The sequence below is a fragment of the Carassius gibelio genome, chromosome B17 (assembly GCF_023724105.1).
Source record: "Carassius gibelio isolate Cgi1373 ecotype wild population from Czech Republic chromosome B17, carGib1.2-hapl.c, whole genome shotgun sequence".
In the NCBI taxonomy this organism is placed as follows: Eukaryota; Metazoa; Chordata; class Actinopteri; order Cypriniformes; family Cyprinidae; genus Carassius; species Carassius gibelio.
Window position 1 is genome coordinate 22,173,934 of NC_068412.1, and position 12,740 is coordinate 22,186,673.

The 12,740-nt window shown below is 38.3% G+C and overlaps 1 protein-coding gene across 4 annotated transcripts in view; it reads right to left on the reverse strand.

Moving 5' to 3' along the window:
- LOC127976210 (forkhead box protein N3) overlaps nt 1–12,740 on the reverse strand; it is an 81,904-nt gene that overhangs the window by 44,456 nt on the left and 24,708 nt on the right. For 3 of the 4 annotated variants that reach the window (XM_052580478.1, XM_052580479.1, XM_052580480.1), the window contains exon 2: nt 8,111–8,667. In XM_052580478.1, coding sequence (XP_052436438.1) covers nt 8,111–8,653 — 543 coding nt within the window. In that variant the 5' untranslated portion in view covers nt 8,654–8,667. Of the gene's footprint in view, nt 1–8,110; nt 8,668–12,073; nt 12,226–12,740 lie in introns of those variants that run through there. The other variant, XM_052580481.1, reaches the window with a different exon arrangement.

Here is a 12,740-nt window from a genome sequence, read left to right on the forward strand (position 1 = left end):
ACTAATTTAAATAATACAAAATATATTCCTTAAAACATATGATTTTACAATCAAAAATAAAAACAATAAAATAAAAAAAAATCTGAAGAATATGTGAGTGGTGCTCATGCACAAACCACTGCTACCAATGGGTGTTTTTTTTTTTTTTTTTTTTTTTTTTTTTTTGTGCAGTTCTGTGCAGTTGCTAGATCATTGCTAATTAGTTGCTAGATTCTCGCCCAAATCTCTACAATGCTGTAATATTTAAGCAATTTGAGATGTAATTAATGGCCCTTAAGTGCAAATGGTGCAGGACGAGCTATGCACCAAAATTGAATTTGTTTGTTCAAATACATAAAACCTTAATATAAGCATCAGACATGGGGGAAAAGTGTTATTAATATATGTTATATATGTTTTATGTTATAAAACTGTTATTAATTAAGGAAGGAGACAAACAGACAGCCAGATATCTTGAGGACTGAACTTCTCAGGTTCTCTTGTGTATCAGGCTCCTGAAGCTCTGCCAAAAGGCTCTTTAAGCTCAGACAATTGACAAAAGAAGCTGATTTCCATAATCAGATGGTAAAGATTTCTAACACACAGATTATCTCATTTAACAACACTTCTCACCCTGACAGACTTGTATTCAACACAGATTCAGACACACTGCTCTGTCGGTGAAAAGACCTAATGATGAAGCACTTATAAGGGCTATATCCGTAACAGACTAACAGACAAGTCAAGCAATGTATAAAATTGCTCAATTGTACGGCTCAAACGACAGCATTAGCTGCAATTATCCTTTCATCTGTTCAGTGTTAGTCTTGCGGTAGTCCCAACACGGATCCTAAGTGCTAGCACAATTCTGCTAGGTTGTGTTTTTGACCACTAAATTAAACTTCTGTCATTGTTCACTCACACTCAAGTTGTTCTGCTTGACTTTTAATCTGTCATGGAACACAAAAAAAGATTGCTTTTGGAACTGTACATTGTACCTTTATTTGATAAAAAATCTACTAAAAAACAGTAATACTGTGAAGTATTACTACAAAATTAAATTATTATTTGCTATTTTATCATATTTAATAATGTAATTTATTTATGTCATGACAAACTGAATTTTCAGTAGTCATGTATTATTAATAGCAATGATGAAAACAGTTGTGATGCTTAATACTTTTGTGGAAAAGGTCATACATTTTTTTTCTGGATACTGAATAGAATCACATTTATTTAAATGCAAATATTTAGTAGCATTTTAAATGTCTTTACTTTTGAATGCATCCTTACTGATGAAAAAGGTTGTCATGTCGTAGATTTTCTTAGCACATTCACAATAGCTCATAAAATAACAATTTCCATAAGTTATTATCTAATCATTCTTTTTAGTTTATTCTATACATAAAATCAGTCTAAATTATTTGTTCATGAATCTGACAAATAGTTGTATCTCAGCCAAATATTGTACTTTCCTAACAAACCATACATCAGTGGGGATGATGATGATGTATAAATCTTTCAGATGATGTCTAAATCTCAATTTCAAAGAATTTACTCTTTTTGATGTTTTTTTGGTCCATGATCACAAATGAGATGGGAGTATTGCGTGCTACACCACCTTTCTAAAATGAAGTACACAGACGAAGAACTAATCATGCTTGACCTTTCCAATGAGACAATGTAATGCGTGAAGTCTCGGATGTGCATCGCAGAGCTTCTGCAAGATGAGCATTGCTGGTTAAAACATCTATACATTTATTTTTTTTAGAAAATGAATTATTATTTTTTAGAAAATGAAAATCATACAGGGATTGGGTAGAAACTGCAATTTGTGCCTTCAATCCGTAGATCTCCATTTAGGTCCACTATATGGAGATAAATCCTGAAATGTTGTCCTCAAAAAAATGTGTTAATTTCTTTCTTAGACTGAAGAAAGAAAGGCATGAACATCTTAGATGACATGGGCTGAGTAAATTATCAGGAAATTTTCATTCTGGAAGTGAACAAATCCTGTAAGTGCAAGATTCAGATTCCAGAAGGTGCTGACATCCTGAGAGTCAGCGTTGTGCTCCGTGTCTGCTATTGATCGGCAGGTACTTTGGTGTCAGCATCAGGATCCCTAAGGGACGGCCGTGTAACCCTTGGTAACCTAGTGCCGCCTACAAAAGTCAGGCGCACTGGTGACGTCAAAGGTAGGTTTGTGTGCAAATCTCCCGCAGCTTCCCTCGCAACCAACATCTGTCCACAGGGAACACAACAGCTGGCCAGGGAACACGTCAGCGAGCAGGCCGGCTTTATCTTACATCAACCTGGCTTTCAGAGCGAGGGATAAATCATGTCACGCAGATCAGCGTTATCACCGTAATCCTTCACGCTTCCATATAGATGGGGATTGGAGAGCGGGGATCAGAGAAAGCAAAGATAGTGATATATACAGTATATGACACATTGCTCTTTAAACAATTAAACTTCTGAACTCAATCAAATGTCTGAGCAAACACCCAGAACATCACCATTACAGTGCTGACGGTATGGAAAATGCTACCTGATGGAAAAGCCAATGTGTGCTCTTCCACCCTGTGTTTCTTCAAAAACGACTCCACTGCTACCTGTTCAACTGCAACTCTTGTGTAACCTCGTCTTGTTGCTATGGAGATCATATCAACAATGGAACAGACACATTAATCATCAAAGCTCCCTCTATGTGTAAATGCAGATGCATGTGCCTGTATGTGAAACAGGCTTTGTAAGGGACACATGAACTCTGGAGATCCACCCATATAACCACCACTCAGGTGCCTAGTTCAGATCCTGTGTTCATAACAGTGCCATGGAAACAAATGACAGGGTGTCATTTCTATAGCGTTCACTCTTCACCAGTCACTGCACATGCACGCATGAGACCACTAAAGAGTTGCAGCACTCTAGTGCACAGAATTTCAGTGCAAAACCATGCTTCTTATTTCACATACGCAGCAATACCAAGGTCATGGGTTTGATTCCCAAGGAATGCATAAACTGGTCAAATTTACCTCGAATGCATTGCAAGTTGCTTTGGATAATAAAAACACTTGCCAAATGCATTAAATATGAATAGAAATATTTATCAAAAAGCAGCTTTTATATAAAGCTACTTGCAGTAAAGTAAACTCTATATTTATCAGTATTTTCATTCCCTGGGAATTTAACTTACTGTATGACCTTTAGCTCAACTACTATATATATATATATATATTAGGGGTGTAACGGTTCACAAAATTCACGGTTCGGTTCGATACGATACACTGATGTCACGGTTCGGTTCGGTTCGGTTCGATACGTTTTAGATACAGCAAAATGTAAAAACATCTCAACTTTTCAGAATGCCGCAAGCGCACCGCGGGTCATGTGACAAGAACTAACCAATCAGCTTCATCCTTTCCCGTAACAACGTTGAGAGCTCAGCCAAGATGAAGGATCAGCTGATCATAGTTGTATATGGATTGCAATTTTGAAATAAATTTAGTAGCAGAGCTACTGCAAGCGATTTTTAGAGCTGCAAATCCATTTATCCTTCGCTGAAATTTCCGCGTCTCATGGAGAGAGCACGTCATTGTTGCTTAGCAAAGACAGACGCCTCATGAGCGCTTCTGCCCAAGCGCTTTGGAAAGGAGGAGAAAGACGTGCTTAGCGTTTTCCATGCGTTTTTAGGCACGATATGTGAACGGCCCCTAAGGCGCTCGCTCACTCAGCACGCGCTGAAGGCTCGTTGCAAAATGTCGAATGCCTTTAACAGACCAGAAATATAAGATCCTAAAATAACCAACAGGTCTGGTGTTTGGGTTGGATTCCCTGTAAGCTATAGTTTCTAAATGCTGCAGGGATAGTTTGCTGCGTGCATGTTTCTCCTTTTTTTCGTCTTTTCCCAGATAGTACTGACGCATATATCCCAGATATTCCCGCTGGTGTTTTTTTTTTGTTTTTTTTTTTTATTCCCGCTGGTGTACCCTGTCATGTTGCAGATGCGACATACCGTTGTTTTTTTATCCACCACTCTCTTGCCATCACCATTATAGCTTAAAGGGAATCCAAAGTGCAGCCAAACACCAGACCTGTTGGTTATTAGAAGATCTTCTATTTCTGGTCTGTTAAACGCATTGGCTATTTTGCAACGAGCCTTCAGCGCGTACTGAGTGAGCGAGCGCCTGCTGAGTAGCCTAACATAAACATATAAGTTGGTGTTTTTTTCTTCTTCGGGAGTGTAAGGGGCGTTGCCTGTTACGTTGTTTGGGTTATTGGGCTACCTTGTTGAACGCATATCATTATATTTCTCTCTCTCTCTTTTTTTTTTTTTTTCAAATATAATTAATTACTCCAACGAACCGTTCGGTATACATAATGCGTACCGCGTACCGAACCGAAAGCGTCGTACCGAACGGTTCAATACGAATACGCGTATCGTTACACCCCTAATATATATATATATATATATATATATATATATATATATATATATATTTATATTGTAGTTCAGCTGAAGGACATAAAGTAAGTTCAATTCCCAGTGAATGAAAATACTGAGAAATATAGATATATATTTATTGAAAAATTTTAAATAAAATATTTTTAATTATTAAATCATTCTTGGAATAGCAATATTAAATACACCTTGTTTCTATGCAAATAAGGACTATTTTAGGATGTGCCAGATTGATAAATGTTACTGCTACTTGTTTGATATAATTTAAGATGCACTATTACCAGTCAGGGAAGCTGGTTAAAGAGATTCATTTTTTGTGCACATTTCCTTGTGATTATTGAAGTTGTAATTGCATACCCCTCTGTAAAACATTTACCTTTTGCTGTCTTCAAGCCATTCTCTAGGTACATTTACATGAACAGGATTGAAGTGCGCCATGTAACACTAATTGTGTTGCCGTATTTGCACAGTTACATTATTTGCATAATTCCTTTGTGAATCTGGTGCTAAAACAGCGCAGACAGCATGTGCAAATGACGCTAACAGCGGGTGCAACTCATTCTCAGTCCGTAAAAAGCAAAAACAACATTTTCTTGAGGTCTGGATCTCTTAATTTGATTCTCCTCTTGGCCGAAATTAATTATTCTTCTGTAAACCCCTGGGGATTGCACATCTATCAAATGTTTGTTTATTCAGACTCTTATTTTGCTGGTTTAATTTGGCCCTTACTGTCTCATTATGTAGAGTGATGCATGATTGCATAGCAAATCCACAATGAATCTGAAATTAAAACAGACTTAAAATAGTCATCTCATTCATTAAGTAGGCCAATGAGGCTAGAGAAATTAAATCAAATAGCAAATGAACAGGCATACGGCTAATCATGACTTTGTGACCTGAAACTTTTTTTCTAAAAAAGTATGAAATAAACAACTCTGGAAAACTTAAGAGACAACATTTAGTGGTAGAAGCTTTACCAACATTACTGTGTTATGCAATGTTAGTGGTGTTTGCTAAGGTTGTCATCACTGTTGCTAAGATTTAAATAAAGTGATTTATGTAATGACCTGGCAGACAATAAAAGAACCTAAAAATGTTATGCACTCACATTAAGAGTCTAGAGGATTTTGACCTGGCACTCTAAGGGAACTCTCACCCTAGCAACCACATACAACACCATAGCATCATGGCAACAACTCCTGCAGATGCAAGTACCATGCTGCAACCCCCTAGATCAGGGCTGAACTTATGAAATCTGGTTTATTTGTTCCATTACATTTTTCTGGATTCTGGATTAATTTTAAATTAAATTGTGTTCAATTGTATTAAAAAGCATGTTTTTATTTTTTAAAAATAATGATACTATTAAAAATAATGTAACAACAATTTTATTATTAGTATTAGTACTACCACTACATTAAGTAAAATTTCTGTTATGGTTTCTTAAAGTTAAACCAAACTTTTATTTTGACGGGTCGATGTAAAGACCTTTAGGTTTCTGTTTGTATGTGATATGACAATATTTTGCTCAAAAGAAACAATGAAATGCTAATGAAGTGACATGATGAAGTTGTTTATGTGTATATGTACCCCTATACTGAGGCGGCAGAGATTGAAAATGGCATGAGCATCACGCACGCTTCAGTATCCATGTAGTAAATGAAACTGCATGTCTGCACAATTCATTCACACTGAGACACACAGAACATGCAGAATTCATATCTAACTGGTTTTTTAGTGGCTGGTCCATAAAGTGCTTTGATTTAAGTGAACTGACCTACTTTTGATGTATCCAACCAAAATTTGGCAAGTTCCATAACATTCCACGTTATACAGTAAATTATTTTTGACTGTATTTCATGATTCCATAGCACCCTACTAGATCTCCCTAGCAGCCATGCTGGAACATTCTAACAACCAGTCACAACAACTTAGCATCAAGTTTGCAAGTTGTGCACAAGCAACACCCTCGAAAAACCACTTAGACCACCCTAGTAACAACCTAATAGCCATGCAAATCACCCTAGCATCATATCGACATGTTTTGCCCAAGCAAATCTGTTTTTTTTAATGCATTTTTTTAATGCATTTTCTATGTATAATAAAGAGGTTTGAACTTCCCTGAGATATTATAAGGCTCTTTGTGCAATAAAGAAAAAAAGACAAGAAACCTTTAATTCCAAAAAGCCCAGAGCTCAAAACTTACACAGTTCATTTGAGAATAAAGAAAAACCAACTCGACACTGTGGATCTCAACAAGGCACAAATACATTTTGGATGGCAAAGCTGTTAAATAAAATTGGATGAGTATATTAGAAACAAGCGCTAAAATTATATCTGGAGTCGAGTCGAGCATCACAGCAGATGAAAAACAGCCCCAGTCCTTTGAGGGAAGATTTTAAATTGAATTTTAACTCAATATTAAGCGACCCTAAACGAAGAACATGTGGACTGAATTCCTCAAGTTAAATATTTTGACCAGGTCCACTAAAGCTGATACTGCTTCAGGAGACAAAACACTCATTCCGCAGCGAAAAATGGCATATATGTTCTTATTATTGGGGCAGGAGTGAAGGGGTTAAATCAGGCGACACTATACTAGCATCAGTGGATTAGCCATTCCCAGCCAGAACACTTTCTCACACACACACACACATACTCACACAAACACATCAGTTTTCTCTGTTGCTACAGCAACAGCTTACTTTCCATGTCAACTGCAAAGCTGTTTCTATGGAGACACATATACAGAAAAAATTCTTTGCTCCACAGCCAGGGACCAGATGGCAGTGAACTGTAAGAGTCACATGGAATGGCTTTACTGTTCTGACTTTTGCAGACACAAGCACACCATAAACACACACACACACACACACACACACAGTATTCTCTCAAAACATTTATCAGCCTTTGTCTAGAATCAGTCAATACTCCATGAGCATATAATGAGTACCAATTCATAAGTTCCATCCCCTTACAAATAATTATTCTCTTATAGGAATCAATTCAATCAACATTTACTGATAATAAACTTGAGATAACAAGTCACTCCCCTAGATATTGACACATTCAGCACACTCCTGCAAAGCCTCTTTTGAAAATACACTTAACTACACTACAGCTTAAAAAAAATACAGTGATGTTTTAAACAGGCCAAACCTTTCTAGCTATATTATATTATAACATTTGGGAAACTCTCCAACAAGGTTAAATACATTTGCATTATTTAATGCATTAGATATCATGAACTAATACTGAAAAATAGACAGTAATTTGGTAATTTTTATTTATTTATGATTAACAAATAAAATGTTCCAATTGATTCACATTTTATGAATCGGTTCATTGCTGATCTTAACAGTTTGATTCACTGCAGATGAACTGGAATTCCCAGCAGTAGCTGACAAAGGCATTTACTATTGCCTTTTCTTGCAAATCTATAAGGCTATATGCAAAAAAAATACAAAAATAAATAAAGCTGTTTAGCCTGTTTGTCACATTTTTTAAGTAGCTATTTTCAGGCTACTGAAAAAAAAAATGTTAAGCAAAAAGTGAAGTCAAATAAAAAGTGTAAAAAAGAAATGAAAACTAGAGTAAATTTAGGTCAGCACTTCCCACTCTGCAGTTAAAGATTGATGTCTCGATGCAGAGTGGTTCTGGCATCCTTACCTGACTCCTGTCCTTGTCCACTTTCTTAAAACACTTATTGAGAGACAGATTGTGCCTGACTGAGTTCTTCCACCCCGTGGGCGCGTTGGCAAAGTAAGGGAAGTGTTCCAGGATCCAATTGTATATGTCTTTAACTGGCAGTCTCTTGGAGGGGGCATCTTCTATGGCCATGAAGATGAGGCAACTGAAGGAATAAGGGGGTTTGCAGTTCGGGTTCTGCTTGGCGTCGTAAGGGATGTCCGAGTGGGCCGGGGAGGGCGGGGTGTCATCGTCCAAGTCCTGGACGGGGCTGACGCTCCTCAGCACAGGGTCACCGAAGCTGTTGAGCAGGTTCTTGCTCTCGTGAAGCCAGTTGAGGTTGGTGAGTTCCTCGTCCTCCATGCTGCCCTTCTCTAGTTTGATGGTGGGAAGAGCCAGGTCCATCTCCTCGGCCTCCTGCAGGGCGCGAGTGATAGAGCTCGCCTGATAGAACTGGCTCAGGCCGCTCGCGACGCTGACCCCGGAACTTTCCGGCTTCTTACTGGGAGGCATAACCGGACCCATTTAGACCAAGGCTCCTACAGAAGACACCAAAGAGAACACAATCACAATCACAGAAGGTCAAAGGTGAAACGAAAACACGTGAAGAGCACCATTTGGGACAGTGCGAGAGAATATGAAGCAGGTTTCACACATGAGATATTTCTCAATCCGAAATCCCGTGTTGTACAAGTTAACAAACTGACAGTCTTGGAGGATGACTAAGATCACTTGATGTTCAGATCACTGCAGGAAGCCCTTGTTTCCATCCAAGGGACAAAACATTCTCTGAGAGCACAAAAGAACAAGACTATGAGATCCATCCTACTCTGTCAACAGCAAGAATGCACGGCACGCAAGTCTGTTTTCGGAGATGATGGAACAGCTATCTAACAGCCGAAGAAGTCTTGCTGTAGTGTGAAATATCTCAAGTAAATGGAATATAACGCTCAAGGTCATCAACAAATGATCTGCTCTGTTTTATGTTCTCTCAATTGCTCTTTTTATAGATGCCACACACAGATAAAAATACAGATATCAAAACATATATAATGTGACAAATAGATGTAATGGTATAAAAATTTCTCATCACTGTTATAGTGACCAAAATGATCAGGGTATTGTTAAAATGTGCTGGAAATGTTCAAAAAGCACTGACACATAAATCGTTTTACCAAGTTAACATTTTTTTAAATCAACAAACAACAAATAAAATGGCTTTTTGTTTTGCATAAACACTAAAACAATAACATTACCAATAATGTCCAGATTTTAGATGGCAGCATGACTGACAACAGTTTATCTAATGAACGTGTAGTGTAGAATTATCGTGGGGAATTTTATCACGATTTATTCAAACCGGTAATAATCAAATAAGACAGTAAAGTCAAGAAACAATAATGTTTCTCAAACACCAAATCAGCATATTAGAATAATTTCTGAAGGATCATGTGACACTGAAGACTGAAGTAATGGCTGCTGAGAATTTAACTTTGCCATCACATATTTTTACGTTATTGTTATATTATTGTAATTTTTTGCGTTTTAAAATACATTAGATAACATTACATTTGAATTGAAATAATATTTTACAATATTACAAAGAATAAAATCTGATTGAATATTTATGCATTACTTAATATTCATGAGCTAAGTCTTGCCCCCACAACCAGCATAAATGACAGCCATAGTATTACTAATCTAAAAATGACTGACTATCTATTTCAATACACTAACCCATAAAGAACTGGGTGTGACAGAGGGGAAAGATATTATAAGGGCATGTCAATCACTGAATCAAATACTCCGAACATGACACCAGAAAAACAGTCTGCGACCTTCCCTGTGATCAGTCACAAAGATCAATTCATGTGGCGCTGTGTCTCCTGCCTCGCTCTCTCTCGCTCAACACACCTGGTCCATCTGCAAAAGCAATTACTAGAGAGCCACCATCAAATATGACACTGCCGAAATTATTCTACGAATCACACTCTGCGCCCCCTCTTCAAAGAGCCGATTACGTTTTTTCTAAAACACAGAGACCTCTGCTTTACACTGATTGTCATTCAGAAAAGAGAAAGACTTAAAGATTATACTTCGGCACATACTGAGAGAACAGTATTTTGAAGTGGAACGAAATCGCCTCTTGTTCGAACCAGCCATCAGCACATTGAAATGCAACGCGGACACTAAAATCATTCATGAAAAATCAATGTACTGCATCTTCCCAATGAGAAGCGCTCATCTCACTCAACCTCCGATGGGGCGCTCCGGTCCCGTGAGCCGCTGCACAGGAAAATTATATTACAGCTGACAGTAAAGTAATTTAATTGCACTGTTGCCATGACAACGCGGGGTTCTGTTTAGGCCTAATTTGCTGGCAACTGCCAATTGTGTCCCGAGAGACCCGAAACATCATTCTTGACCATTATTTTCGACTTCAAAGAAAGTTTTTGCAAAGTACTTGTGAGTTTCACACAATAAGGAGGAGCAATGATGTGAATTCTGTTTCCCTGGTTTGCTGTCATGTTAACATTTATGAGAAAATAAACAGTATTTTGCCATTTTATTTAGCTCAAAATGTGAGAGGGTCACTTGGAACATGGAAAGCTAATTTGGAACACTTTGCTTTTAGAATACCCTCAAAATGCAAACTTTCACACTGGCTGTTAACACCAAAATAAGCCCAAAGTAAAAGAAAAGCATGCATGCTGGTTCCCACATGAGTTAATGTTGTGAAAGACACATTATGCGTGATGACCAGGTTCAGGTTTGTTTCTGCAGGATTGTGTTTCTCTGGCAAATAGCTGTAAATGTGTTCCAGCCGTGCGTCCAGATGACAGCAGAAAGCCAGATCACAGAGGGTGGGTTAAAGCTACAGATAATTAGGCATGATGCTCTGATCAGAGCCCAAATACCATCTGCCTGTCTAAATCAACATTTGTTTGGCAGCCTCATCATAAATCAGTGATTAAACACATGCATACATGCAGTTTGCATTTAATATAGTCATATACAGTATGGTACATCTGCATACGCAAGCGGCCGGCCGTTGGGCTTGAATAAATTAATGTCCGTCCGTGTCTGCCATGTGTTAAAATGCTTAACGATATTCTATAATCGGCGATGTTCATTTACATGCCAGTATGAGTGACATAACAAAGACAGCACGATGACAAAGAACATCACTTTGTTCCCTCATCACCCATCTTAACATCTGACTATTAACCACATGCACAAGTGCCAAGAGAGCTCCTCTATTCAACACGCAGACACAGACCGTCCTGATATTACAAGCCAGGCGACTGCCAAACTGTCATTGTTTTGCTCGCTTCATTGGGAGAGCTGCATTAAAACAAGCACGGAACTCATTTAAAGTGGGTGAAGAACAAGTAATGAGTCTATTCATGCTGGTAATAAATCGCTCACTGAGTCACTCAGTGACAAAAACAAGAAAAAGTCAACTTTATGTGCAACTCGACTTCTAATATGTCACATTCTCAACAAATTAGACTAAACTAGGTTTTTACAGTGTTAGAAGAAAACGCGAATGGTGCGAAATCCATTAGAGGTTGCCAGGATGATGCTAGAGTCTCAGAGTTTAAATCTCCTCAATCTTCTTCTCTTTTCATGCAACCCTGGTGATGAACTAGGTGTCAATTGGGTTTAAACGAGAGCAGTTTCCTAGTAGGGTTTGTTTTGTTGCTGGAGGGTAAAAGTATTTAATAGAACCACACTGTTATAAATAATAAGTAACATAATAGTAGAAATATAACCACACTGCTATAAAAATTCAGATTTAAGAATACTTTGACAAGCACTTCAGCCTTACATCAAAACAATTGCCATCCATCCCACAAGACTCCTATTTCCTTACTCACATCACACTTAATATCAACCTGACATATAAATGGGCCTTTGAGAAAGTAAAAATAAACTCTGTACCTGCTCTGAGATTTCATTCATAAGCTTGGCGTAGGCTTCTCTCAGCTCTTGTGACAAACACTTTCCTTCCCTCTAGACAGAATCACATTTATATGTAATCTCACACCACGGTATATTCCGAGGCACTCCAAAGTACGTAATAGCTCACTTTTGAGGGCATAAACACTCCACAGCCTACGTCAAAATCCCAGCAAGCCTTGACTCATCTGCTCGGAGTGTTTACCTGTAAGAATTCGCTCAAAGGGTGTGACTTGCGGAAGCTCCTCCTCTTTTGGGGAATCACATGTCATGCCCTACTAACCTAACTGGCGAAGCCCCTCCCCCGGCGCGTCTGATTGGACGCAGGCCCGTGAGCGCCTATGAGCTGCAGAGACACGTTTCAGCAAAAAAACAGAGACAACAACTGTCATTTACATGAGGAAAAACAAATTTAGCTGGAGGACTCCTGGCATTTTCTTTGAAGCAGGTAATCCACATGTTCGACGCTATGAAAACAAATCCAGTCTTGGTCTCGGCTCCAACAAAAAAAGTCATGTGCTGTCCATACTCGAGAAACGAAGGAGAGGTGAAAGGTCACGCTGTCTCAGCCGCAGAGGCAGTAAATAGCTGCACTCAGGCTCTTTTTAAAGCGGCTCTCTTATCACTCCACAACAGAGAAGTGGCAGGT